Source organism: Aspergillus thermomutatus, assembly GCF_002237265.1.
Source record: "Aspergillus thermomutatus strain HMR AF 39 chromosome Unknown NODE_120, whole genome shotgun sequence".
In the NCBI taxonomy this organism is placed as follows: Eukaryota; Fungi; Ascomycota; class Eurotiomycetes; order Eurotiales; family Aspergillaceae; genus Aspergillus; species Aspergillus thermomutatus.
The window spans coordinates 17,944-45,121 of NW_020798169.1; the positions used below are offsets into that span (position 1 = coordinate 17,944).

Here is a 27,178-nt window from a genome sequence, read left to right on the forward strand (position 1 = left end):
AGGAAGGAAGCTGTCCAGCAGAGGGGTAATCTTTCTGTTTCGCCGAAATGCAAGCACTGCGCGGCGACTGATGCTCGGTGATCGGTGATTGTTCCTTGGGTAGCCGCTTTGCCCCGCAGCAAGATGGCCAAAAAGGGTATTTATTATCGTGAGACATTCTTATCTTGCCGAATGCACCCATTCGGCCTTTGATGGGTGGCCTGCAGGATCTCCTTAGTCTGGGATATATAAACCTGACCCCCCTTGTGAAGGCTGCATGCTCTTCGTCCTGCTGTTTCTCGCCCTCTCGAACACATAATGACACTCACTGGGAGTTGTATGTGCGGTGGCATCGCCTACACTGCCAAAGGTATGCGAGCTCCTATCATGAGGTAGCAAGAGACACAATAATGACCCTGTGGTAGTGGATCAATACCTCAGTGCTCTCTGCCACTGCATAGACTGTCAAAAGGTGAGCGCTGTTTACGACCAAAAGGATGATTTTCTGATCAGAATCGAACAGTGGACTGGCAGCGCATTTACTTCTAATGCCGTCGTTCCCCGAACCAGCTTCAAGGTGACCAAAGGTGAGGATCTCTTGCATTATGGCCATCTGTGCCTGTGAAAATGTTCTAAGGACAACGTCCAGGAACCCCTTCCTCCTACGATGCCACTGGCGCCAGTGGCAAGATCAACAAACACTTCTTCTGTCCTACGTGCGGGTCGAGTCTATACACGGAGTTGGAGGTCATGCCAGACATGACCTGCATTAAAGGAGGAGGTCTGGACAACGGACAGGCCAGTCTAGGAGGAAAGATTGACGTAGAGTTCTACGTGAAGGACCGGCCGAGCTATCTTGCTGCTGTGGAGGGTGCAAAGCAGGAAACTCACTTTGGATAAGTATGCCTGCGTAGTAGCATCATTCGTTATGGGTTTCTGTCACCATGTTTTTCGGTTCCCCCCTGGCTCGAAGGAAGAACAGGAACTGTGATGTCTGGTGGACGATATTTCCTGGAAGCAGCTTCTTTTGTAATTTCGGCGTGATGCAGAAGCCGGGTGATGGAGTTTGGCTGGCAATACAGGTGGACTTTGCTCCGTTGGACCTTGTCTGTAGTTAAGAACATCAAGGGAATTTTAATTAAACATTGAAAGTAAAATCCATTTCACTAGTAAGAAGCAGAAGAACGAGACCTCTAGCAGAACACCAGACATGGAAAAAAGAGAGAAAGACCAATACGGCCCCTAGTATATATAACTCCACACATCAGATCACAAAGACAACCTCTAGTCTAATCACTGTTGACAGTGCAGCGAGTGAAAGAACCACCAGCATACTCAATCATCACTCCAACAAAGTTGTCGCTGTAGTCGGTGACCACACGGTACTTGCCAGGTTCGCCGCCTGTTCGAAAAGTCAGTCTCTATCCTGTACTCATAGTGTAAATGTAGCACCTACCAGTCCACGTTCCACCCTGAATGATAGGATACTCGCGCAGGTCCTTGGTGACGCCCGCAAAGACCTGTTGATCATTACCGACCTTGTTGCCAAACTTGTGCGGGTAACCGCCCACGCCATAGTCATTCCACTTCTTGCACTCCTGGAAAGCATTGACGACATCGTCCCTGGAGAGCGTGACGCCATCGTCGCAGGTAGCGCTGCCGATCTTCTTCTTCTTGGAGCGGGTGGTCAGGTCGTTGATAGCGTGGCCGGTGGATTCCTCTGCGATCTCGGTCTCCTGGACGCTGCGCTCCGCGTTGCTACCCTTCTTGTCGCCCTTGTCCTTGTCATGCTTGTCCTTGTCGTCTTTGTCTTTGCCAGGCTCGCGCTTGGTGTTCGTGACACGTGTGCAGGCCGTGTATGCGCCGCCGACTGTTGCGCCGGTATGCTGCATCACACCGCGGAAGTCGCCGCGGTTGTCTTTGTAGTCGGTGACCACGCGGTACGCTCCAGGTTCGCCTGCACTCGTCAGCTTGTCTCGGGATATATTCGCCAGTGGAAAAGCTTACCGCCGGTGTACACTCCACCCACGATAATAGGGAACTCGCGCAGAGTGGTACCATCGGCAACATTGGTGAGCACCTTTTGGTTGTTGCTCTGGTTGCCAAAGTAGGCTGGGTACTTGCCGATGGAGCCGTCGTCGAGTCTGCGGCACTGGTGCAGGGCCTCGCGGATGTCATTCTCAGACAGGGTTGTGCCGTCGGGACACTGGAAATCGCCGAGTTTGGCGCGCTTGCTGAGCTCGGGGAGGGGGGAGGCATGGGCGATGGCCATGAGACCGTAGAGGACGATGGATTTCATGTCGAACAACATCTTGAGCTGAGGCTGGAGCTTTGGGATAATGGTATAGAAGAGGAAAGACGATTGACTTGAATGTATTGCTTTGATGGTGTCGATGGTGTTGATGATTAGAGATCTGGCGGTATTTCTGAGGGCTTTATATCTTCAGAGACACTGCGATTCATCCCAATTCTAGCATGTTTCTAAACTCAGAACAACTGGTAGAATGTCTGACGATCATCAGGCTGAGCGAGATGGCCTCAATGCTCAAGGCTGAGATGCACTCCATGATTTGGCCCCAGATGATCTTCCTGTGTATGCTGTTTTCTGCAGAGAATGATCTTGATATCCAAACGGCCCCAGGATACCAATTCTGGCCATGGTAGAGAACTAGAGGTGCTAGAGAATGCTTGATACCTTAGACCCACGGGGCCAAGAGTGGGGGCCGTAAGCAAGCAACACAAGCTAATCCGGCCCCAGCAGCCAAGGCTGACTGTGTCACACCATCAAGCACAGCCCACTCTGTACAGCCTCATCCTCTTCTGCAGATCTTAATTGTGCCTCATCCTTCCTTTATCAATCAGTCAGTCAATTCGCATCTTTCAGATTCATCCATCTTAACCATACTTTCAGTCTACTCCAGGACGCAAATTTTCTTTGAGCTGTCTACATCTTTGTATTACCAGCAAACCTCACGATGGGAAGAGAGAACTTTATCCGACAAATCGAAAACTCTGTCGAGTTCAAACTCCTCGACAGAGTCGTCAAAGAAGAAGTCACAGTGGAAGATGCAGTCCAAGAAGTCATCAACATGACCATGACTGCGTTATCTATCCACGGCCCAGATAAACAAGGCGGCATCGGCCTGCCAGACTACAACGTGTCTCTCGCGGTTATGGAACTCACTCAACGCCTCAAGCCATCCAAACACAGCAAGCTTGTTGAGTTTGTATCTCATCTTCAGAAGCAGGTTGCCGTTGACCCATCCACGGATAAACCCCTCAAGGTTCAGGGCGATACCCTCTGGACCGACATGCCGTCCTTTGGCTACACAGAGCTGGAGACGTGGTATGAGTTTGGCGGTGATTACAGAGGTGATCCATCCATCAAATTTGGACACTCAGATCGCTAACCATATCCAGACCCCTGTGATGCAATGCTGGATTCAGAGCAACGCGATCGCTGGGCAAAGCTCAATGCTTTCCTCGCGCGGCTCACTCAGGCCGCAGAAATTCAATATACACCTCCTGAAGAAGTGAGATTCTCTCCCTTGGATAAATCACTACGGGCCATCTGGACCATGGCTATGGCGCTTGAGAATGAGCGCTCTCCTGCCTCTCTGGGGGATACGGCGGCGATGGAGGCCGCATGCTGGTGGTTCATCTACGCCGCGGAGCGGCTGTGGGCGAATGTGCTTCATAATCGCACGTATGTTCAGGAGGCTGGCGCTGGGCCGGGGAAGAAGTATAAAGAGAAGGGCTGGACGGGGTATACACGGGAGCGATGGGAAATTTGGGAGGATGCTCTCAAGGAGGCCAGGGCTGCATGCCAAAATGAGCGGATGGGGGAGTTGATTGATGATGCTTTGGCGAGTCTGAGGAGGGTGATGGTAGATCAATAGGGATAGAATCATTCAAGCGCTAGTGAATATTCATCCAAAATGATCATGATATTTACTCTTATCCAGTCACAACTGGCTTTGACTCTGTAAAGCTTGATCTTATTCACTGCATTTGTGAAAGCGGATCCTGGGTCATTCTTCTCTACTCTCTTAGATCTTTTCTTTTCCTCTATCTATCTACTATTTAAAACATCATCGTCCCTCCCCTTTTGACCTTCTTTTCTGACTCTCTCCTGCAATTACTGCTACAATGTTGAGTCAGCAAAGAATCTGTCTCTGCTAGAGGCGATGCCACTTTCTATATCCATACGAGCAGCGTCATGCTCCAGGCGATGAACAGAATACCAGAAGAACAAGTGTCGCCTTCTACTCCACCATGGGGGGTGGTCGGTGGCGGCGGGAGTCGACGTACAGCTCATTGTAATCGCCACAGGATGCAAATTCAGCATAAGTTCTCTTGGTATCACACATGTGGCGTTCGCTCCTCTGTAGCCGTGTCAACATTCGACATAAGAAACCCACAATGGTATCAAAGTATATGCCATAATTCTCTAACTTGCAGACAAGGAAGGCATTGTGTTCTATCCTCTTTTCGGTATCAATGTTCTCTTCTCCTGAGGATCTCTACAAGCACGCCCTCAGAGTTCTCTCTGCTGTCACGTCTCACCAAGAACTCATTTACAAAAACGTTCCACCGATTTGGGCTCAGACTGTATTAGATCAGCTCGACAGCAGGTTTGAAGGTTCTTTCAGGTAAGATACGTAAACACCACACCACTTATCATAGACTGGCACTTTTTCTGATTGAGATTCCAGCATCTCTCTCTACAAACAAGTCGCTGTATCCGGGGTGCTCTGGTGTTTACGTTCATCAGATCCCAGCCCATTACTGCTTCGTGATGCTGCGGAATTGTGGATGACAAGCGCTGAAATGCACAGGTGGACCCGTACGCCGGCTGCTGGTTATTTCAAGGATCTTCAAATAATGATGGCTATGCAGGTAAGGACACAACCCCCCAGGAAAGATGGACTTAGTTACTGAAATAAGGCGACAGATTTGGACAAAGGCCAATAATAGGCTACATGAGACTAGACTTAGTTCCCAAACTACATTTTAATTCACTCATCGCCTGTGTGGCCCGCCATGGGGCCAATGTGCCCACTAGCACTCATATACCGCACCTATGCGACATACATCACTGCTTCAACCCCACTCACCTAGTCAGAGAGTGTCCAGAGCAACAACTCGCGTAAAGGTTGTCCTGGACTGATTACCTGCTCCATCCATAGCCACATTATGGCCCATCTCTGCTCATACCATCCCTATTACATCCATCCTCCCTGCAATAATGTCTACTGCTGTCTGGCAATGAATGACCCTCAAAGCTGGGCAAGCCAGCGGACTGAGTGGCGTGGCACCCAGTCTATTGCTTCTGGTCCCAGGCCTCTTAATGAGAGGATTCGCAGCGGACCCAGTACAGTGGGACGAGTGCCGCACTGCGATACACCACAGCATACCACCCACAGGCTGATGGTCAGTCTAAGAGATTCAACCAAGTGATCGAAGTCTTCCTGCGCATGGCAATCGGAGCTCTGCAAGATTACAAACAGTACTCAAAATTGCAGCCGTCGCCATGAAGAACCAGTATGATAGATCCCACAAACCCATCGCATTTCACCCCGGAGACAAGGTCCTCCTCCGCCTCCATAAAGGCTATACCGGATCCATGGCCTTGTCACGCAAGTACAGTGACCAATTTGCCGGACCCTTTACTGTACTGCAGCGGATTGGATCCCTTGCCTACAAGCTCGATCTACCTCAGGCTTGGCGCATACACCCGGTGATATCTGTCGCACATCTCGAACAATATCTGGAAGAGGCGTGGAGGAGAGTCTTTTTGATCTGGTGGAATAGTAGGGATGGAGGTGACGGTGGTGCTTCAGGCAGCAGAGATGGCAAAGGTAGCACATCCTTAGATGACGAGAACTAATGCTATGGACAACTGGTCAAGAAGGGCGTCGACATGCCAAGAAGGAGGCAACGTAGCAGGGAAACAAGGCGCAACCTCTTTTTATTATCTTACCTTAGTAATGCCTACTCCAGGGCGCAACCCCTGGGGTAGAGATAAGGGGTGATAATAACATCACAGCCAGGGGCGCATCCTCCTCCTCATCATCTTCCTTCTTCAGCGACGACTTGCTCGGTTCTCTTATGAATAAAAATGTGTTTCCTCTACTAGTGTTCTGCCCTCACACAAATTACTGTCCACATTGGACACAATTACGTCACTTGGCCTGCTGCTCAGAGCTCTACGAAGTATCCCTCGTACATTTATTCTTTACACTTTCTGACCATGGGCCGATGCTCACTGCTTTTGACACCAGGCCATAGGAGGGAATTGACGCTTGTACCACGAGGTTTCCCCAAGTCTGTCTCCAACCTTGTTCGATGCAATTGTTGACTCCACTGAATATGTCAACGCTCAGGCCTATGGCCGGCTTGCCCTTTTCCTTCTGATCTCCGTCCGCGTGTTAATGGTTGCTCCATGGTCTCCCTGACCGCAGTCTGCACCCTCGAAATCAGCAGAGACCTCCGCCTGTTGCTGTACTTTGATATGATCAATTGGGGATAGTTACTTTCTGTCACGCCAGGTCAATGACGGCTACAAGATTGTGAGCTTCTACCGAACGTGTCGCCATTCCACAAGACTTATTACACCCTGTATGCCGACAGCCCGAGGATTTAAGGAAAGATATTAACATGCTACTCTGCTGGCACTTCGAGCAAGCATTGTTATGCAATATGCGTGGTGCTGGACAGCCGCTGATTGAGGTAGAACAAACTGGGAGAACACACTTGCGTTACTGCCTTGTCCAATAGACTTCACTTAGAGGCACCTTTGTCCGTAAGCATATCCTTACATAGACCGCGTCTAGTAGTCTATTTTTCCTCGGAGACAGCCAATGCTAATATTGGGTCGGGTTCGCTTAAGATTTTTCGGATGATTCAATGTATCAAGACCAGCTGAAGATCTCGGATAATCCTGTCTTTATGGTTGGAACAGCTGCCACTGTGCAATAGTGGTTTTTCTGTTACTGCTCCATCTTTACCAGTACAGTCCTCTTTGTTAGCGACAGTACATGTTGAATGTTAGGGTTCTAACTTATTGCATAACTTATATTTAGTTTGCATGCACACCAATGCTTAATTATTTATTTACTGCTATTCCGTGGTAAACAAAAATATATTCATTTAACACTCCATACACCATAAAGAAAGCCAACATCCAACTCTCATGACTACAAACCTACATCTGACTAAATTACCTCACACAGCGACACAACCATAGTGCTGATCATAGATCCATGTCCAAAACTCTTTGAGCTTGTTGTTGAGCCTTACAGCTACAGTCATATTATCGACAAGGCTGTCTCAATTGGGTGGGGCTGGGCTGAGCAGCCATCTATTTCTGCCTGTTGATCCTGGCCCCCACAATAAATTTTCACTGCCGAGGGGCCATAGCCTCGTGTCTGCTGTTGTGTCCTGGCTCTGTGCAATGTTGAGAAATGGACAAGCTCACGCCCAGCCTCCCACAAGAATGCTTAATACGAGGGGAACGGTGGAATGGTGGGGGTTTCAGCCTGGTGCTTCATGTCGATCCGCCATCCAACATTCGATGATCAATATGATTGGATCAAACATCTTGTCCGTTGTCAACGTGGCGCAGCGGCTCCTACAGAGTACATGGGCTCAGTCCATGGCTTACAGATCGACAAGTAACATACCCAATGAGGATGTCTTACCTGGATGGCCCAAGGCCCTGTTCTTCTTATTTACCGCTACCTCCTGGCTTTGTCTCACGCCTCATAATTCATTCTTCTTTCATCCAAGACACAGACGAAAAGGGAGGACTTGATATTCTCTGTGGAACCTGGACGTGCACAAAATGACCAACTCCCTCTCGGCCGCTACCTGCGCCATTTACGCAGTCCTCGCCATCCCAGTGCTCTATCTCCTCGTCCGGCACGGTCGCTACGGCCTTCTAGGATGGCTCTACCTGTTCTTCTTTTGCACTCTGCGCATCATCGGCGGCGCCTTGGCCGTCAAGGACACCAGTGCGGCCGCTAGCATCATCTCCAGCGTTGGTCTTTCGCCTCTCCTCCTCGCGACAGCTGGTATTCTACATGAGGCGTAAGTCACCCGTCAAATCATGAGATGCGTTCTAACGGCAGTAGGAGGCACTATCGCATCCACTCCCTCGACAAGAAAATGGAATGGGTCTGCGTGCTATCCTACCACATGTTCGTCGTCGCCGGCGTCGCGCTCACAGCGGCCGGATCCGCGAAACTCCAGACACACGAACAGCCCCTCGACAAGGCCGCGAAGATCGCCAAGGCCGGCATTGCGATTCTGGCGGTTGCGTGGGGGGTTTTGGTCGCTTGGACCGGGGTGTCGTTTGCTGCTCCCCGGGGCCGCAATTCCTCTCTGACGAGGGCGGGGACGCTGGTAAGTGGCTGCCTATACCACGTGTATGACGCGTGCTAACGCGAATAGCTGCTTGGGACCGTCTGCTTCTCGCTTGTGTTTGTCGGGGTCCGTGTCTTTTACAGTCTTGCTGCACTGTGCACGGAGAGGGCGGCGCTGAATCCGGTGACGGGGTCTCTGGCTATCCGCGTGGTGCTGGGGTTCCTGCCGGAGGTGATTGCAACGCTTGCGTATGTTTTTGCGGGGATGAAGACGCAGGGGGCGGCGTTGCTGGCTCATGTGGAGGAGGAGATGGTCCCTGCGAAACCGCGTTCTCAGCCCTGGGTTTAGCATTCTGATTCTATGCGATGTTGTTTGATGGTTTGAGTCTTTATGCGCGTGTATAGATGATGAGAAGTATTCAACGATGTGGGAACAATCTATAGAGCGTATCAATTACTGGTTTGAATCGGTCTGAGCCTCTCTTGTCAAGACTGTCTTCACTAGCTTTCGTTTGTGTTGTGAAATCGCTCTTCGAAGCAGAAAATACTCGACGCGCATACCTGGAGGCCATAGCATCCATTAGAGAAGGACAGGCTCATTGTATTCAACACTAAGTTCCATATAATCGCTTTGGCGAGATCAGATCAGAGCATTCGCTATAGCACAGAGTACACATAATACAAGTCAGACTAGAATTAGACATTAGACATTAAGTAGATATATTTCAGCCTACAACTCTACCTCCTAACCCAGCCTTCCCCTCTCAATATGACAAGCCCAGGAGGCCCAAACCGTAAGCACCAAATGAACCACCCTACACGATCAGCGTATTTCCATTCAACAGAGATCCAAACTTACACATGCACAAAAACAACCATGTACGCAAAAGTCTCCACTCCGAGCAATACATCGCCCTCACAAACCCCAGAGTAGCATCCATCACTGGCACCAGCACCGCAAGCCCGATACATCCCGTAACCACATTCGCAGGAACGCAATCAGGTCGGAGGCGAGGTATATACTTGGATGGACGCGTCGAGGGCTCAGCCTCATCGTCAGAGCGATGAGGGACCAGAGGAAGGCGTATGCGATCTGGACTTTGTTAGATGAGATGGGAGTGGGTGGACGTAGGTGGAGGGGTATACGGTTCCCAAGACGACGGAGTTGAACCCCCGGCTCCGTCATCGTAGATGTTCTGGTGGTGTTTGATGGACCAGGCGAGGGAGATGAAGCCCGCGGGGTGGTTATCTGAGAGGTCTGTTGGAGCCATGGTCTGCGTGCGAGTGCTTGGACAATCATGGGAGTGAGTGAAGGCGCAATATATACCTGTCCGGAGTAGATCGGCAACACATGAGCCCAGCCTTCCTGTTGGCGGCTCTGTACTCAATCTTCACGCGGATCCATCAAAGGATGCGTAATGCGTTGATCACTGGGCGTACAGCTGGGGGATGCTTGGCATGCCTTGGCGGTTCCGCTTGACAAGAGTGTTGGTGCGTTGAACTGGTTACTGCGTAGTCCATCTACTCAGACAATGCTCGAATAACGTCGTTATGAAGTAGGCTAATCCCTTCGGATGATAACCACTGGCCCATGGTACTCCCCCCGCCCCTTGACAGCATACATGACCAAACTAATGGCCAAAACACCCCCGAAGATCACCACGCTCCAGTTGAAATTGTCCACCGTGACTGGGGTGCTACTCGGCCATAACGCCCAGAATAGTGCGAACACGCAGTACAGCAATCCCACGATGTTAACGGTCAAGCCCCACCGACCCAAATCCCACCGCCGCGGGGGCAGAGTATCCGGATGCCAGATCTTGCGGTAGATGATGCAGCTGATGGAGATGATGTACGTGTACATGAGGGCTGCTACGTTGAGCGAGATGATGGCGTTGAAGGCGGTTAGCGAGCCGATGTTGATGAGAGAGAGGAGGCAGCTGATTATGCAAGATAATGCAATCGCATTCACGGGTATCTTGCGTTTAGGGTCGACTTTGGCGATCCAGCGGGCGAAGGGTAGTCCTTTATCCCGGGCAAACGCGAAGGTTTGCCGGGACGTAGAAGCATTGAAGAGAATATTGCTGAAAATGACCGGAAGGAGAATAATGGCCGTCAACCCATTAACCCCGGCGACCGACGTGGCGTTCTTGAACACATAGATGAAAGGAAACCCAGTGTTGTCGGACAGTGCGTCGTCGACTGAAGGAATGGCAAAGAGGAAGGAGATGACTATCACAATGGCCATGACGCCGTTGCTAAAGTATCCCCATGCGATCGCAATTGGGACATAGCGCCCAGCGTCCTTGACTTCCTCGGACATGTGTGCTGTTGCATCGGAGCCTGCCAGAATTAGAGCGATTCCGAACGAAAGCGTGAACATACTCAGCGAAGCATAGATTGCAGAAATCTGCCCGATCAAGGCACTCAGCGCCATACTCGACCAGCCCCCCTCATTCGTCCACTGCGTGAACACAGCCTTGGCAGATTGATGCGGAGCCATGGCCCACAGTACAATCACGATCACGGTCCAGGAGAGGATATGCAGGATCATCAGCAGGTTATTGAACAGAGGCATCATGTCCGCGGCGTAGACGTTGAAAAAGTAGATCACCACAATCATCGCAAAAACAAACAACGTTCCTTGCCACTGCTCAGGATGATAGTCCGGATCGCGGACGCTGATAAGCCCTTGGATGATTGTACCGGTCAGGAAAGAGCCTGATGCGGAGCCTGCTTGCCATGCTAGAACGGACATCCAGCCTGCGGATGTTAGTCGAGCCTTGCACAAGATCAACGACTTACCTGTGATGTAGCTCAGGAATTTCTGGTATCGCGGGGAAGCAAACTCGGACACCCAGTGGTATTGTCCGCCAGAGGTCGGGGCCCTTTGCAATCAGCAGGTACTCTTGATATCACGTACAAAGTGCCAAAGATAGAGCGTACATGGAAGCCATCTCCGACAACGATGCGATGATAAAGCCAAACCCGACAAACGTCCACAAATAGGACCAACACATGCCCGCGAGTCCGCCATTTTGCAGCCCTTGTGTATTCGATCTGGATCATTCAGTATTATCGATCGGAAGAGTAAAGCGCACTCACATGAGAATAAACTCCCATGTCGCCTGAAGTACCGACGCAAAACTCAATGCAGCCAAAGGGCGGAGGTTCCTCTGTCGGTCGTCAGAACGTGGTCGCATCGCCAGTTACTGACTCTTCACCTTAAGCTCCTGGACCTTTCCCATGCGCTGCATATCATGGTCATCATAAACCGTTCCCGTGTATTTCGCGTCTGTGTTGGACGTGTGGTGTCCTGCTTCCACCTGAAGCGAGGCCATCGCCGGCGCCTTGTGTCCCGTCTGCATCGTAGAATTATCGTGTATGGATGTCATTGCTGGATTCTCGGAGAAGAACGAAGGTCGATAAGATATGCGCAGGAATCGAAAGGAGGAAAAGAGGGGAGAGAATGCAGGCAAAAGCAAGGGGGAGCGATGCTGACCAGAACAAACAAAACAAGCGAGGCGGGGTTACACAGAGGCATGGGCGTGCTCGTGTTGGTCTTCAGCATTTCGTCTTCGGTTCTTATTCGCATGCACTATGCTGATCTGCTCATGCTGACGTGGTGGAATAAGCATAACTCCGATAACAAGAGTCAGCATTCTTTTCATCCTCATCCTAAAACCAAGCGAAATGGGATGGTCAGAAGACTCGCCTTCATCCCTGCTGTCCAGGATGATCATGCAACTAACGCATCGTCAGGCATTATTCGCCAACCGCTGCCATTTCCCAGCAGGTCAGATTCGCATCCGAACCGGCTCTCCTTCCAAGTCATAACGCCCGATCCATGCCTCTTAAGCCCGTGAGACTCTCGCTGACTTCGATTTCACCTCCGCCGCTTATATGAGCAGTTTATCATCTTTCTCAACAATGTCGCTCCTCCTCATGAGCAGCTTTTCTCGACATTCACGAATCATTAATGACGACTGCCACGGCTCTTCCGTCTGGTGTTAGTGGTCCTCCAACGGTGAACCGGAAGGATAACCATGGAGGGCTCATTGTGGTGATCACCGGGTTCTGCTTGGTCCTGGTCCTTTCATCCCTTGCCGCTCGCACGTTTTCCTCGTTCAAGAGGCGGATTTTCCAAAAGGACGACTACGGATTTGCTGCTGTAGTGGTAGGTCTCTGAAGTTCCTTCGCAAATACAGCCTAACCGGAAGACAGATCGTTGCACTGGCGCAAACGTCCTTGGTACTGGCGCAGGTTCACTACGGCTGGGGAGCAACCGCAGAGTCACTTTCCTCGGCCACGAAGGAAAAAATGCTAAAGGTAAGTCGAAGCGACCGTGTGCTTTCGTTGGTATTGACTTCGCAGATGGGATACGCAGCAGATACTCTCTTCGTCGTCACCCTCGGCCTGTCGAAGATAACCACCGCCATCTTCTATATGACACTGTTCAAGCAGAAACTTCGTGCCGTCATCCAAGGTCTTCTTGCTGGAGGAGGTATCTGGACTATACTGTCGGTTATACTGTTAGCGGTCCGATGTAGCCATCGACCATGGCTCGATATCGACGCACAATGTGGCGGTTTGGTACGGTCAACGCTATACAAAAGCGACTCATGCTGACGGACGCAGTTTCAAAGATGGCAGGCAATCACCGCCATCGACATTATCCTCGAGGTCCTCCTTATCCTCTACTCCGGCCGAGCGATATACAGCATCAAGATCTCAACCCGACAAAAAATCGTCGTATTCGGCACCCTGAGCTGTCGAATCATGTAAGATCTCTTCCCGCTTCCGCGATCCCGCTGACGAGAGCAGACTCATCCCCCTGGCGGCCATGCATCTCCACTACGTCAAAATCCAGCTGGATTCAGATAGACCCACCCTCGATGGCGCGATCGCCAGCATCACCGCGGAGCTCTACCTCGCCATGAGCGTCGTCTGCCTCGTCGCCTCGTTCATGAAGCCCGTGCTGGCCGTCTATGTTGATGAGTACGGCATCGCCTACACGGACGACGTCTCGCCGCCGAACTCGAAGTTGCGAAGTCACACCTCGTCTGATAGCAGGTCGCGTAAGCTGCGGCGGTCGGAGACAGAGTACGACCGTGGCTGGGAGCCGACGCCAGATCGGAGCATTCCAACTGCTACAGGGGGACGGATCATGAAGACGGTGCGGATTAGTGTGAGTGATGGGCCGATAGAGCTGGAGCGGCGGGGGCCGGAGGTCATGACTGGTGTGTAATATTACTGTAGACTGCTTCTGTGTTGACACTGTCTCTTGTTAGGGAAGATCATGATAGACGGAATATATCGCCAATTTCTCTATTAGAGAGCGGTTGCCTGCTGGGAAAAAAGCAGGATACGGTCTCACTCTAGGCTTGTTATGTTGAGGTCATTGCATAAGCTCCGGGCTTTATCCCTGCTTGAGCTAGCATGTGTACCAATGTAGTCACCGTCAGGCTGCGTCAAGGTGAAGTCAACTGCGCCAGTCGTGGGAAAAGGGCGAAGAATCCATCTTGAATGTCGGATGTTGTTTGTGCATGGAGCAACAAAATGCAAGATTCATCTATGGCGGCCTGAGATGCAGTCCGTGATGAACGACTGTTGTATCTCCAGCTTCTACGATTTCTATTCTGCATCAAGCCTACACACAATGCCCCGTCAGACGGATTGGCAACATACCTGCTACGACATGTGCAGTATTTATTGGGGCTCATCTCCCTCATTCATGGCCCTACCAGCAAGCGCTTGTGTTTCTTACCACCAGTGCTGGACGGTTCTGACGCTTGCCTTAGTTCTTGGCTCAGGAACCGCTGCTTTTGAGGTCCACTGCAGCAGTGAGCAGTATGGTCTCCGTATAGGTCAGGACTCACAAGGTTGAACGATTCCTGGATATGACAGTCCGCATGCAGCCCGAAAAGGCGAACTTCTACCTTTGCTGACGGACGATGGATTATCTCGATATTCCTCGCGCCCGTTAGTCTCACGCCCCCTGGCTTGCGCTTGTAGTGAAGATAGGACATCTTGGCTCTGCCCTGTCAAGAACATCCACGACAAGGTGGCGATGCGCATCCTCAAAGCTTGTCTTAGGCACTAGAATTCTGCCCTATAGTGACAATCAGCTCTAACTGAAGTATACGCCACTGACGGAACGCCGTGATCCAACAGAACGCACAGTGCTGACGATACCACGAAAAGGTCGAGGCGATTAAAAGTCCAGCAAGATTGCACCCTTCGAGCCGGAGTTGGCTTATGCGATCGGACAGGCGATCACTTCAGCCTACAAAGCATCATCGGGTGTATCAAGATGATCCACCGCGCGGACATCGCATAAGCTTGTCCGATACAAAACAGGCATCAGATACTGCTCACAGCCAATCAGGATCATCGCTGGTTCGGCCCGACAGCGGCTTATCCGATTCCGTCAGCCCCACTGCCTGATTTCCCCATCTGGCCTCGTACTTTTCTTTGACATCCTCTCTCCTCTCTCTTTCCTCATATTCCCCTTTATCAGTCTGGTAACCCTTCCAGATCTTGTACTCACATGGTAATGCTTGTTTTATGAATGCAAAGGATCCCACATTCAACGCGTTACCCCTACTTACCATGAATGTCAACACTAGTCGTACGTCGACCACAGGCGCTTCAACAGCTCCATCATATTCCCACATCCGCAGTTGTACCGTTTGCCGATATCGAAAGATCAAATGCGACCGTCAGAAGCCCTGCTCGAGCTGTGTACGCGCTGGTAGCGAGTGCGTCTACCCCCCGGGTCCCGGGAGAGCGCCCAAGAAGCCACGACAAGCTCTCGATGCGCGGCTGCTAGACCGATTATCCCGTCTCGAAACGCTGATCAAGTGTCTGGAGGGTAAGGTCGAGACAGGGAAGCCATTGACAGCAACAACACGGCCAGGAACCCCGGCGACGACTTCGGCGCAGCAGCCGGAGGACGGACCGAGCTCGGCGAAACAGCTGGGTCGACTGGTCATTGACGACACGCGCAGTTGCTACGTGAGCAATATCCTGTGGGCGAGTCTGGGTGACGAGGTACGATGTCTGGGATCCAAGATAATGATTGCGGGAAACTGAAGCGTCTATATTGAAGAACTGCGCGACTTGTTGCATGATTCGACTTTGGATGACGACGAGAATGACGCCAATAGGGGAGCGCCGACGGATGAATCAATCTCAGAATCGGAGAGCTCTTTAGGTTGCAACGCCGCGATTATGGGTTTTCAGGCTCTGACAAATTCCTTACGCGCCTACCATCCACCTCTGTTCCAGTCCGTCGCCCTGTTGGAGATGTTCAAGGAGAATGTGGCGCCGTTGGTGCGCATTTTCCACATGCCCACGATGATCCGCATCTACTGGGACGCGGTTGCAACGCCCGAAGCACTGGATCGTAATACAGAGGCATTACTCTTTGCCATCTATTACTCCACCGTGATCAGCCTGGAGCCAGAGCAGTGTTTCACTACACTGGGTGTGTCACGGACCTACGCGCTGAAGCACTATCGGTTCGCGGTCGAGCAGGCTTTGGCGCGCGCGGATCTATTAAACACACAGAGCATGATCCTTCTACAGGCGGTGGTCCTGTTTCTGTCGGCACTGCGGAACGAAGACGCATCTCGGACTGTCTGGTCCCTCACCGCGCTCGTCTTTCATATCGCCAAGGCCATGGGCCTGCACCGCGATGGTGCCGCCTTTGGTCTTCGGCCGCTGGAGACTGAACTCCGACGGCGTCTCTGGTGGCATATCTGCTTGCTGGATATTCGGTCCTCAGAGTACCATGGGTGCGAGCCGATTGTGCGTGAGTCCATGTTTGACACGCGACTGCCGCTGAACATCAACGACGGGGATTTGACCGCAGAGATGACCGAGCCGCCAGGCGAGCGTGAGGAGGCGACCGAGATGACATTCTGCCTCATTCGCTGTGAGGTGATGCGCGTCATGTGGAAGACATCCTACTTCTCCCTCAGCATGCGGCCTGCTGGCCAGCCGGCGGACGAACTCTCCTTGGAGGACCGCGCGGCACTTGCCCGCACACTCGAAGAGCGATTGGAAGACCGCTACCTCAAGACCGCTACCTCAAGCACTGCGACACCACCATTCCGTTTTTTCAAGTCTGCGTGACCGTCGCACGGCTGATCATCGCCCGCACATGGCTGGTCGTGTACTACCCGCTGGGCCAGAAGAAGAGCGAATCCAACTTACCCACCAGTATCCGCGATCGCCTGTTCCTGACGTCCATTAAGGTGCTCGAGTTGTCCAACCTGTTGCTGACCAAATCGGAGATTGCCCGCTGGACCTGGCATTCAAAGACCCATATTCAATGGCATGCGGTGGCCTTTGTGCTCTCGGAGATCTGTTCCCGACCACCGTCGGCCGACTGCGATCGTGCGTGGGAATATGTGCAGACCGTCTTCGACCGGTGGAAGATGAAGGGGCATAAGGGCACGCTCTGGCGACCTATCAAGCGTCTGATGGCCAAAGCGCAGTATGTGCGCGAGATGCAAGATATCAACAGTCCCCCTTCCAAACGGAACTTGTGCGTGGCAGGGATGCGTGCGCCCGCTTCAGATCTCTCCACCCCTGACTATAGCACGGGACCTATTCTGGGCACAAGTGATGCTGACCCTTCGGGAACCGCCGACCGAGGAACTCCCTTCATTTCACATGGGGACAGTGTTCTCGACATGGAGCCGTTGGATCCGTTTTGCCATTTGTTCTTCCCACAGCGTGGATATCCTGATCCGGCAGACATTGACTACGCTTTGGCGAACTGGGTCGATAACCCTAACGACGGGAATGCTTTGATGAATGGATGGGGTTAATTGTAGACGTAGCACTGTACGGCTCATTATTTATTGGATGCGAACGAATGGTGGACTTTAACCATTCAAAGCACTTATTGAGAGCAACGGAACTCTGGCCGCACCGAGCCCGCAGACGACCTACCAGAAGATTCACTCAAGTACGATGCCATGATTTTCTCTGATTGCCTTGGCTGACAGCACAGGCGCTGGGACTCGTCGCAGTCTTGCATGGTTGGACTTGACGGCGCTCAGAATAGCATGTGCGTCCTGCGAATGGTCTCAGCCGTGCCATTCACTTCAAGTTTTCTCATCATAGCTGCCGCACCTTGATAGGAAGTCTACTGAAACCGGCCTGACAATTCTTCTCCATTTCCACCGCTCGCAGCCCGTACATGGTCTTCCACGCTGTCTCTGTGGTGGAGGAGAGATGGTTTCGGGCTAGTCGTACGACACTTCCGTATTTCTCATGTCGCTTAATCCTCTTCCAGATTAGTTGGCCCGTGATTCGGTAGTATGTCCAGACCAGATGCGTGGCTGTCCACAGTCTCAGGCCGGGATATGCGCGCAACAGCAGTAAAGGTGGAATCTGTGGCCTTAAAGTCGGTTTTCCTTCATCCGTCTTTGTCCGGGGATGGTTCACGTCTTACTACCTGTAAATGCTACCGAGCCCCAGAACAGGGCTGCAGAGGATCGAGGAAACCTCCCAACCAAGGAGAATTCGACGCATGAATGCTAGAAAAGGGGAAGAGCATGCCACAACGGATCCGCGAGATGGCATTTCATGGGTACGTGTACACATGTCGTTGATTTAAGGGAGTAGATGTATCGCAGGGTTCCATCGGTCCATCGGCGTCGCGACACCGGAAGCCGGAATGCGCATAAGCTTATACGCCAACTCCGAGAAATTCCTTTTTCTTTTCTCTCCTTTTCCCTACTGAGGATCCTGAGTCTCCCATCTCTGATTCTCCGAAGGCCGTGCGATGCACTGTGTCGGCTTTGCCAACGGCCGAGACGGTCCGGATAGAGCAGTAAGAGGGAAACACTGCATCGCCACTTCACTCCCTAGGTTTTTTCTCGTCTTTATGGAGTACATATATAAATCACCTGCCGGAACACACTCAAACCCGACCTCTAACCCCCGTTCATTCTCCATCCAGGCTGGACCGAAACTGAACATCCCGCCATGTCAAAATCACCACCAGATCAGCCGCCATCAGCATCTGGCAGCACAAGCGGCGACGACGCATTGCCGCCGAAGACCCAAAGTGGACATGAAAGCCAGTCACCGCAGGGGGGCAAGCGGCTGGCCCATCCGCTTCTCTACGATGCGACGCCGCCCACCGTGTTGGTTGATTTCGATGGCCCCGACGATCCGTACCATCCACTGAATTGGCCATTCCGGAAGAAGGTCGTCACAACGTTTTTGTATGGACTAACGACCTGCTGGATTACGTTCGCGTCAGCGGTCTATTCAGCAGGGCTTTGGCAAATCGCCACGGACTTTAACGTCTCCTCGGAGGTGGCAGCGTCCGGTGTTAGTTTGATGGTGTTTGGGTTTGGATTAGGTCCTTTGGTCTGGGCGCCCCTGAGCGAGGTTTACGGACGGAAATGGGTAGTCATAGTGGTGAGCGAGGAATCCTTGAGACAAGGTTAATACGGATGATGCTGACTGCGGTATCAGCCATATTTCATTGCCGCCATCTTCTCCTTCGGCACAGCCGCAGCGAAAGATATCCAAACCATTCTGATCACGCGCCTTTTCGCCGGTCTCTTCGGGAGTGCTCCGGTCACCAATACTGGGGGCGTCCTGGCCGATATTTGGCCTCCTCAACAACGTGGCATTGCCGTTGTTGGCTACGCCATCACCCTCGTAGGCGGACCAACACTCGCCCCGATTATCGGAAGCGCCCTGGCGTCGAGCTATCTGCGCTGGCGCTGGACCGAGTACCTGACGGGGATTGTAATGATGGCGCAAGTCGTGTTGGATGTCCTCCTCCTGGATGAAAGCTACGCGCCTGTCCTCTTGTCGCACAAAGCCCGTCGATTGCGAGTAGAAGGTAAAAACTGGGCATTACACTCTAAGGTGAGACTGCTACCCTTTCAGGCGACGGGGGCTCTAACAATGGCAGCATGAGGAGTGGGATGTGTCGCCTGCGGAGCTGTCGCAGAAATATCTCATCCGTCCATTCCAGATGCTCGGAACGCCTATCTGTCTGCTCATGAGTATCTACGCGTCTTTTGTGTATGGTAAGTAGCATTCTGCAAGAACAGTAGCTTGTCCAGAACAATTAACATTCTCCGCTCTCTTCACCAGGGATCCTCTACGCCAATCTGGAAAGCTTTTCAATCGAATACCATGATATTCGTGGCTGGGGTCCGGTCGTCTCCAGCTTACCCTTCATCGCCCTGCTCGTGGGTATCTTCTTCGCAGCAGGAGTCAACATCCTCAACAACAGATACTACTTCAATCAATTCCGAGCCAACAACAACCGGGCTGTCCCGGAAGCCCGACTCCCACCGATGATGCTTGGCGGCATCGCCTTCGCGGCCGGTCTCTTCGTCTTCGGATGTCAGTCAATCTCTTCACTCCCCCTTCCCACTGACCAAGACTCTAAGCCATCCTATGCAGGGACATCCTCTCCGGGAATGGAGTAAACATACGGTTTAGGTGTGGTTCCATGGTGACCTGGTCGCATATATTCATTTGTAGACACGACCGGGCGAGATATATATCGGCACGCATGATAGATCTACCGAGAACGGTGAGTAAGGGCATGAGTGTTCGTTTCGGTCATGTCTGGGTACAGAGTGAAGAAATGCTAAGTTTTAAAGGCTATCTGAGGGTTTGGATTAGCGGATTGTAATGTAATAGCTTGCTAATCTCATGAATATAAGCACAACGCTAAACAGATCCATACCAGCAGAGTTCAAGAGAATCAAAGTGGTGTGAATGTATAGGCACCATCACATGACTGTATCTGCGTTTGTATTCTATATGAGTGTGATTGGTCTCCTCTAGGAAGCTATAGAGTTGAAGCCAGGCGGGTCTCGAACATGGAGTCAAGGGGCTAGGGTACGCCACTGCGCCCCCAAAAAAGGGCCTTAGAAGGATGAGGTCATGAGGCTGAAGGCCTTTAACTTTTGATTAGCTGCAATAATATCCACAAGTGAGACAAGGCCAGGATCTGCGCTTAGGCAGCCACCTCTGTCATACTGCCTAGAACTCCAGCGTCAGGCTGTGATACGAGCCTTAGGCCGCACTGCCAAAACATACTTAAGGAGGAGTAAGATCAGCTTTCATGTCAATAACACCATCTTATCATCATGAACGGGACTATCGAAAAGGTCGTCTATCTCTCCTCCCTTGCCGTGGGATCTTGGGTAGCCAAGAGACTCCTGGACGAATATGGCGAACTCCCGCTGCATCTGCTCTGCTCCAGCATCGAAGTTCATTCCTACGATGAGGCCTACAATTACCTCCTCTACTGGCTCATGAAGCAGAAGTTTGACGCGGACAAGAACCGCTTGATGGCGATAACATCGCTTACGAGCGGTCAGGGGGGCTTCTTCGGTGAAGACAACAAGGACAACGATGGGCCGGAGGAGGACGAACTTGAGGTCCAAGCCGACGCGGAGTACAAGGCCTCACTGGCGAATACCCGTCCATTGCTCTGGGCTCCCTCAGCAGGAACACACTGGTTCCGGTACCGGGGTCGGTATCTCGCGCTCACCCGGGAGGTGGAGGAACATAGGCAAACGGTGTACATGCGGACGGAGAAGCTACGCATCTCCTGCTTTGGGCGCGATCCATCCATCCTGAAAGAGTTGATGCAGGATGCGCGGGTGGCCTTTTCGCAAAAGGAAAAGGGAAGGACAGTCATCTACCGCGGCGTCAAGCAGATATTCGACGGCGAGCTGGCCTGGAAGCGGTCGACTTCCCGCCCCGCGCGACCATTGTCGACAGTCATTCTGGACGAAGCTGTCAAGCAGGCCTTCCTGGAAGACATACAGCACTATCTGCACCCCAGTACGATGCGCTGGTACAGCGACCGGGGCATTCCCTATCGACGGGGATATCTGTTCTATGGCCCCCCGGGCACCGGGAAATCCAGTCTCGCCTTCGCCGCGGCAGGGTTCCTTGGCTTGAATGTGTACATGATCAACCTGAACTCGCAGCAGCTCACAGAAGACAACTTGACGCAGCTGTTTCTTACGCTTCCGAGGCGATGTCTGGTGCTGTTGGAAGATATCGACGCTAATGAAGTGACTGGGCGCCGCAAGCCAGATGCACCGCGCCGGAAGGGGAAGAACGGGATCTCTCTCTCGTCGTTACTGAACATCATTGATGGCGTCGCGGCTCAGGAGGGCCGGGTGCTGATCATGACGACCAATCACCATGAACACCTCGATCCAGCGCTCATTCGACCTGGACGGGTAGACTACCGGCTTGAGTTTCGGCTCGCCAGTCGAGAGCTCTGTGCGGCCATGTTTCGGAATATTTTCCAGGTCTATACGTCCGACGCTGAGGTGGGTGGTGCACAGATTGCCTCGGTTACGGAAAAGTCGACACAGGGGAGCCTCCATGATGCTCTGGGTGACCGATCGACGAAAGAAGGGTCTGGAGCGATTGACCTCCACGAACTCGCCAAATCATTTGCCGGGAAGATTCCGCCTTGCACCTTTTCTCCTGCTGAAGTTCAGGGATATCTGCTGCGGTATCGGGATTCACCACAGGATGCCGTAGCCGGCGTTGAAACATGGATTGAGACGTCGCTGGCGGAGAAGGCATCTGGAGAGCATGAGCCTGGTGATAAAGAACCTGAAGCTGGAGCGAGTGAGCCGACTGAAGATGAGGATGAGTCTGAGGAGGAGAATGAGGATCCAGATAAAGAGCCGTCTCCTTGATGTCGTCTGAGAGTTATCCCCGTCGTTGTTTGCGGTATCGTTAGCCTGTATAAATGGAAAATTGAGCAAGGACTTTATGCGTCAGTCCAGTAATTTTACTAGCAAACGGTAATATGGGATATATGTATGCACGACACATTTACCACAGCCAGATGATCAATGAAAAAGGTTAGATAAAACGCATGTGTGAGTATGTTTAACCATGACGGGCAGCTCTGATAACCTTCCCAACCCCCCAAACACCTGAAGCAGAAAAGCGGGTATCCTTCAAGTGCTGCTAGCAGTGGTGCACCGTATGTAGCACACTTAATACTGCATTGGCACCTTCTGAATAAGAGGTGCGACAATATCTGCGTGTTGATAGAACGTCGCCATGCTCAGCAGCGCAGGTTCTGCATCACTACGCCCACCATCAGTACCTGTTGTGGAATGTCCTAGATAATAGGTCATGTGTGTTGATCCTGTGATCATTTCAAGTCGTCAACATATCGAATCTACTTCGACTGAGCCATAGAGACATATGAGATTTCTATTTCCATTGATTTATCATTTGTCCGCTTCGAATTGCGTTCATGAATATCGTGACGGCCACACTGTTCAATTGCGTAGTCATATCTCCAAAATATATCACTGCGTATCGTCCTCACAGTTTGAGGGAGCAAGCACCACCTCATCAATAAACACCCTCCCTAGGTAAGAAGATCCGGAAAAGGTACAACTAGCCACAATATTTAGATACTCCTTTGACAGCCTCGGCCGATAATGCCCGGTGATAGACGTCCACTCGCCAAAGCTGGACAGTATATCTGTTGCAACGAAACCAGTGGTTGAGTTCTTGGCCATGTACACATAGAAAGAGCAGTAGTTCGCGCCGGGAGATGCCGCTTGCACTTGCATGCTGAAGGTGTAGTCGATACTGGGATCGAGGTTTCTCAAGGGCTGGGAGATTGTGTTGCCCCGATTTCCAATGGCGGTTTGTAAGTCACCACTCGGGTCAGCTATGACACTGGCAATTAGGGATGAGGACATACAGGTAGTAATCCCCATCATATGCTTCGGTTGCATTGCTTATCTTGGCCACGTTTAGGGCAGACGGGAACCATGGGAATAGGTTGCCTGACTCGAAAGACGGGTTGGAAATGAGGTTGCAGGGCGTTGAGAGTGCCATTTTTCAATTCCTGGAGATGAATATGAATTTCATCATTCAGGAGGCAGGGCTAGGGTTTATTTAGGCCGTGAGCTGATGTTGATCAGAGCTTGATTTAAACCGACCTGAGACATCTGATGCAGGCATCAAGGCATCCATCTCCACGCGGGAGAAACCGAACCAATTACTGCATTCGGCTATTGTTATGGTTACATCGCGTCGGCCTTATTTAGGCTGGCTTAGAGCCACTACCTGACTCATTTTGTCAGTTTAGGGGAATGTCAAAGGGACTGTTGAAGTTCTAAAAGTTATTAATAGTGGTTCCACAGGATCAGGTGACTTTGGTATGAAAAATTGGACGCCTGGAAAATCTTGAAACCTGTCCATTCACCAACTCAAGGCAACGTCAACATGGCTCTCGGACTCACTCATGTCAGTACTGGCCTTTACAAAGGCATTGCCGCCGGGCTCCTTGTCTCATGGACTTTCACCGCGCTCAGTTTTACCGCCCTTGACGTCCTCAATAACAACAGCACTTACCTCGGGATCGTCGCTTCCACCACTATGTTCACCTTCCTCATCTGCCGTCTCCTTGTCGTCTGGAGCCCATCTTCTAGTCAAGACGTCACCATCGCTCAATTGATTGCGTCTGCTGACTACGGGTCTCGACGGGGTGCGCTCGTCCTATTCTCGCTGTGCTGCACATGGCTATATGAGTTGCTCAACCAGGGGGTGTTGTTGTTCTTCATTACGATCTTCGGGGGTGTTATGGCTACAGCAATATATAATGATGCGTTTACGGACGGTGTGCATGAAACTGCGCCCATTGACGGAAGCACAACTGCTGTCTCTACAGAGGTCGACAAGTTCAGGGAAACAGCCGGGTTTGACCCGACGGAGATGTTCAAGATGATTCCGCCGCGAGTGTTGGTTTATTTTGTCGGACTGGTGTGGTTGAACTTTTCAAGCTTGGGGATTTATGTTCTGGGTCATGCGGTGATGTCGTTGAAGAAAGTGTTGACTTCGCCTACGTCTACAGCGAAGAAAGGACATTCCGACAGCTGAGAGGGTAGTGCCTGTGGATCAGGCCAAATAGCATTAAAACCATGCCGGTGTGTAGGTCTCCGCCTGGATGATCAGATCGTCGGCAATCCTCCGCTCCTCGATGGTGGGTATTCGTATCAGAAAATTCAATATCCACCCGACCAGCGTTGGTCCTCGTGCCCGTCCCCGGCCGCCGCTCGTAATAATCAAACCGCCACCGCACGTTCTCAACCGCATGTGAATCCTGGTTGCGTTTGTATTTGCTCGCATCCTCGCCTTGTACGGCGGGGATCAGCTATCCCAGTACTTCTGCAGCCCCTCGTCCCGAATATACTCCATCTGCCAAAAGGGGATGCGCAAGTTAACGAGTTTCCCCACCGTACAACGTCCTACACGGACTCACGACCGCCACTCTCATCAAGGCAGCGTGGTCCTCGCGCAACTGACTTGAACAGAAGATGTCATGTCCGCACAGACCTCAAACGGCCGCAGCCAGCATACATTGAACGCGGTTGGGCTGTGTCTCAATACCATTCCTGTCCGCGTCAAGTTGAATCCCACGTGGTCCCCGCTCGACTTGATGGTCTTCCTGCAAGGGCAACATCGCGACAGCGTCGACCACGAGCTGTTGGGTTTCCGGGATATCGTTGAGCGCTCCACCTCCTGGCCAAAAGGGACAACGTTTCAGAGCAACATTGTGCACCAGAATACCGATCCCGATGTCCCTTTTGCTTTTGGCCGTGGACTCCACAGGCTTAGGGTTGTCAACGTTGATCAAGTCGTCATGGAACTCTAGCCTTTTAATAATAATTCAGGCATCAGGCAAGCAGTGCTAGCTGCCCTGTAGTTCTTGCATATACTTGGTAATTCGTCCCACCATGGCGGTGTTTCACAACAACAAGGTCTCGGCTCCATATCCTCAAAAAGAGCGCCTGTACATGATTGATGTAATCTAGCCACAGTGTAATTTTTCCGACTACTTATACGCTTAGTATTGCTTCTGGAATATAGCCAGTTTATTCTGGCGACTTTTTTAATTCGCTTTGTCTTGCTGCCTGTGCCATCAGGGCAGCACCCACACCAGACCCATCCTTTGCAAGACCTATCCGGATTCTTCGCTCACCAGCCTGCCCGATTTCCGGTACATCCCGCATTGCGCCACGCATCTCAGTTTCGAACGCCGGGTAGAATTCGATCAGTGAGCCGTCCGCTCCGATGTCGATGATGTCGTCGACCAGACCCGTCTCGGGTGACTCTTTCGGTGGCATCTGGGCCGAGGGTTTACTGGCTGACGAGCTCATTCCAATAAAGACCAAAATTCGGCGCCAGAGAAGAGTCACAAGGTGCTGGAAGCGTTCGATACTGCCGGTGGACGCATTGGAGGTGGTCTGTTCCAGGCACTTATAGGACATATCGAGTCGCCGGCTTTGGATGATGATGGCTGCTAGTGATGCGCCTGCTAGACGTGCTGCTCGTCGGGCAATGGACCTGGCCAGCAGTGTCGTGGCCTGAACGTCGACTTTGCTGACGTTTTCCGCCGATAATGTGTCTTGGATGAACTTGATGGCGCTGTTGATATCTTCAGGGTCCAGCATGGCCAGCTCGGACAGAAAGGAGCTATCGATACCGCCTCGCTGGAAGACCCTGGAGTTCTGGTCGACCTTCATGTCAAAAACGTCTGCCTGCAGCAGTTGTACAACCGCCATCCGGAGCAGCTCCCCAAGGTACAGCCCCGAGACCCTCTTCTCCAACATCTGCGAACCGGGATTGACCGATGCTGCATCGAGCACTTCATCGATTGATGTCCGCGGCAAGACTTCCATCTTGTCATCGAGACAGCCCCATTCCGTGTTGATCACCATGATGTCGTCGTCCGCTCTCGCCTTGACACGTAGTCGTCGCACATTAGCCAACTTCTCAACGTATGCGGCATTCGTCCCGGTCCCAAAAATGACTGCCCCGAGGGTCGAGGACTTCTGGCCTGAGCAGTATGCTCTTGTCAGGAGCGTGCCGACACTGTCGTTCGCGAGGACGGTTACCATGACCGGCAGCCCCAGCTTATCGATGGCCTCTTGTAACATGATGCAGGGATCTCGACCAACAGCATCGGGGATGTCCCAGCCTTTGTCCCACTGCATGAGACGTCCACCTGCGAGAGATGTCTGCTCGCAGGTGAAGCTGAACGTGAAACCCAGCCTGTAAGGCTGCTGCTGGCCGGCATCTTCAGTGCTCCGATGGCCAGGATCTAGATGCGCATGGAGGAAATCCGCGATCCTGTGCGCAAGAAACTCAAAGAGAGGGCGATAGCTGCGGTTGACCATGACACCCGGCGGGACGCTGTGCTTGCTTTGGGTCATGGTAAAGGTAGAATCGCCGTGCAGGTCGACAAGGCATATCCTGCAATTGCTGCCGCCGAGATCAACGGCGAGGAACTGGCCCTTCTCCTTGCCGGTGGGTATGCTTCTCACGTAGGCGGGTAACTGCCAGGCACGATCATTCGCAAGGCCATCCTCTGAATCCTGTCAGTATCAGGTACAGCGGGAGTTTCTTGGAGTTGTTCTCTCTCTCACTCATCTGGCGGACAAAATGCCTCGTCACTCGCCTGACATGCTCAGGACTAAGGTCGAATTCAAGAGCAATCTGCTCGGCTTGAGCTAGCAGGTTAAGTTGCTGCTCATCGATGGCTTGGGCCATGGCCTACAACGGGAACAGTGGCTGTAGTAAAAGCGAATCCGCGACTATCCACGAGGTTCACATGACGAGATGGTCCGACGATAATAATCATGGCGCCAGCTAGATACTGGATCATCCTTCATCTCGGCTGACCGTGTATGTGAACGCGACAGAGTGTTATGTTATGGCTGTGTGGGTACGGCAATCCTGACCTTGACGGACAGAATCGCCGGAGATGACCG

General features: G+C 52.0%; 12 protein-coding genes across 12 annotated transcripts; 9 read left to right on the plus strand and 3 right to left on the minus strand.

The window, feature by feature from the left end:
* Nucleotides 1-297: 297 nt before the first annotated feature.
* On the plus strand, nucleotides 298-879 carry CDV56_102803 (GFA family protein; the record flags this gene model as incomplete). The annotated part of the gene is made up of 3 exons (XM_026756422.1): nucleotides 298-349; nucleotides 405-566; nucleotides 629-879. 3 exons carry the CDS (start codon nucleotides 298-300, stop codon nucleotides 877-879), a joined length of 465 nt encoding a protein of 154 aa, XP_026613644.1.
* Nucleotides 880-1,268: 389 nt separating this feature from the next.
* On the minus strand, nucleotides 1,269-2,290 carry CDV56_102925 (putative extracellular guanyl-specific ribonuclease; the record flags this gene model as incomplete). The annotated part of the gene is made up of 3 exons (XM_026756544.1): nucleotides 1,269-1,381; nucleotides 1,436-1,936; nucleotides 1,987-2,290. The coding sequence occupies 3 exons, from the start codon at nucleotides 2,288-2,290 to the stop codon at nucleotides 1,269-1,271; spliced, it is 918 nt and encodes a 305-aa protein (XP_026613645.1).
* A 664-nt stretch (nucleotides 2,291-2,954) lies between these two features.
* Nucleotides 2,955-3,878, plus strand: CDV56_103116 (DUF3632 domain-containing protein; the record flags this gene model as incomplete). Its single annotated transcript, XM_026756735.1, has 2 exons — nucleotides 2,955-3,339; nucleotides 3,400-3,878. 2 exons carry the CDS (start codon nucleotides 2,955-2,957, stop codon nucleotides 3,876-3,878), a joined length of 864 nt encoding a protein of 287 aa, XP_026613646.1.
* Nucleotides 3,879-7,825: 3,947 nt separating this feature from the next.
* CDV56_103643 (uncharacterized protein) lies at nucleotides 7,826-8,694 on the plus strand (the record flags this gene model as incomplete). Its single annotated transcript, XM_026757262.1, has 3 exons — nucleotides 7,826-8,070; nucleotides 8,115-8,385; nucleotides 8,434-8,694. The coding sequence occupies 3 exons, from the start codon at nucleotides 7,826-7,828 to the stop codon at nucleotides 8,692-8,694; spliced, it is 777 nt and encodes a 258-aa protein (XP_026613647.1).
* A 1,212-nt stretch (nucleotides 8,695-9,906) lies between these two features.
* On the minus strand, nucleotides 9,907-11,740 carry CDV56_103855 (putative GABA permease; the record flags this gene model as incomplete). The annotated part of the gene is made up of 5 exons (XM_026757474.1): nucleotides 9,907-11,108; nucleotides 11,151-11,233; nucleotides 11,292-11,405; nucleotides 11,451-11,521; nucleotides 11,570-11,740. 5 exons carry the CDS (start codon nucleotides 11,738-11,740, stop codon nucleotides 9,907-9,909), a joined length of 1,641 nt encoding a protein of 546 aa, XP_026613648.1.
* Nucleotides 11,741-12,324: 584 nt separating this feature from the next.
* Nucleotides 12,325-13,593, plus strand: CDV56_104098 (uncharacterized protein; the record flags this gene model as incomplete). Its single annotated transcript, XM_026757717.1, has 5 exons — nucleotides 12,325-12,522; nucleotides 12,570-12,674; nucleotides 12,720-12,938; nucleotides 12,984-13,126; nucleotides 13,170-13,593. 5 exons carry the CDS (start codon nucleotides 12,325-12,327, stop codon nucleotides 13,591-13,593), a joined length of 1,089 nt encoding a protein of 362 aa, XP_026613649.1.
* A 1,364-nt stretch (nucleotides 13,594-14,957) lies between these two features.
* Nucleotides 14,958-17,185, plus strand: CDV56_104359 (Zn(II)2Cys6 transcription factor; the record flags this gene model as incomplete). Its single annotated transcript, XM_026757978.1, has 3 exons — nucleotides 14,958-15,376; nucleotides 15,443-16,284; nucleotides 16,350-17,185. 3 exons carry the CDS (start codon nucleotides 14,958-14,960, stop codon nucleotides 17,183-17,185), a joined length of 2,097 nt encoding a protein of 698 aa, XP_026613650.1.
* Nucleotides 17,186-18,350: 1,165 nt separating this feature from the next.
* Nucleotides 18,351-19,822, plus strand: BIK6 (MFS transporter; the record flags this gene model as incomplete). The annotated part of the gene is made up of 5 exons (XM_026758283.1): nucleotides 18,351-18,791; nucleotides 18,849-19,250; nucleotides 19,297-19,414; nucleotides 19,482-19,736; nucleotides 19,797-19,822. The coding sequence occupies 5 exons, from the start codon at nucleotides 18,351-18,353 to the stop codon at nucleotides 19,820-19,822; spliced, it is 1,242 nt and encodes a 413-aa protein (XP_026613651.1).
* Nucleotides 19,823-20,491: 669 nt separating this feature from the next.
* Nucleotides 20,492-22,072, plus strand: CDV56_104851 (BCS1 and AAA domain-containing protein; the record flags this gene model as incomplete). Its single annotated transcript, XM_026758470.1, has 1 exon — nucleotides 20,492-22,072. One exon carries the CDS (start codon nucleotides 20,492-20,494, stop codon nucleotides 22,070-22,072), a length of 1,581 nt encoding a protein of 526 aa, XP_026613652.1.
* Nucleotides 22,073-23,630: 1,558 nt separating this feature from the next.
* On the plus strand, nucleotides 23,631-24,284 carry CDV56_105097 (uncharacterized protein; the record flags this gene model as incomplete). The annotated part of the gene is made up of 1 exon (XM_026758716.1): nucleotides 23,631-24,284. One exon carries the CDS (start codon nucleotides 23,631-23,633, stop codon nucleotides 24,282-24,284), a length of 654 nt encoding a protein of 217 aa, XP_026613653.1.
* A 442-nt stretch (nucleotides 24,285-24,726) lies between these two features.
* On the plus strand, nucleotides 24,727-25,059 carry CDV56_105182 (uncharacterized protein; the record flags this gene model as incomplete). The annotated part of the gene is made up of 1 exon (XM_026758801.1): nucleotides 24,727-25,059. The coding sequence occupies one exon, from the start codon at nucleotides 24,727-24,729 to the stop codon at nucleotides 25,057-25,059; it is 333 nt and encodes a 110-aa protein (XP_026613654.1).
* Nucleotides 25,060-25,279: 220 nt separating this feature from the next.
* CDV56_105225 (putative glucokinase) lies at nucleotides 25,280-26,957 on the minus strand (the record flags this gene model as incomplete). Its single annotated transcript, XM_026758844.1, has 2 exons — nucleotides 25,280-26,775; nucleotides 26,834-26,957. The coding sequence occupies 2 exons, from the start codon at nucleotides 26,955-26,957 to the stop codon at nucleotides 25,280-25,282; spliced, it is 1,620 nt and encodes a 539-aa protein (XP_026613655.1).
* Between the last annotated feature and the right edge of the window lie 221 nt (nucleotides 26,958-27,178).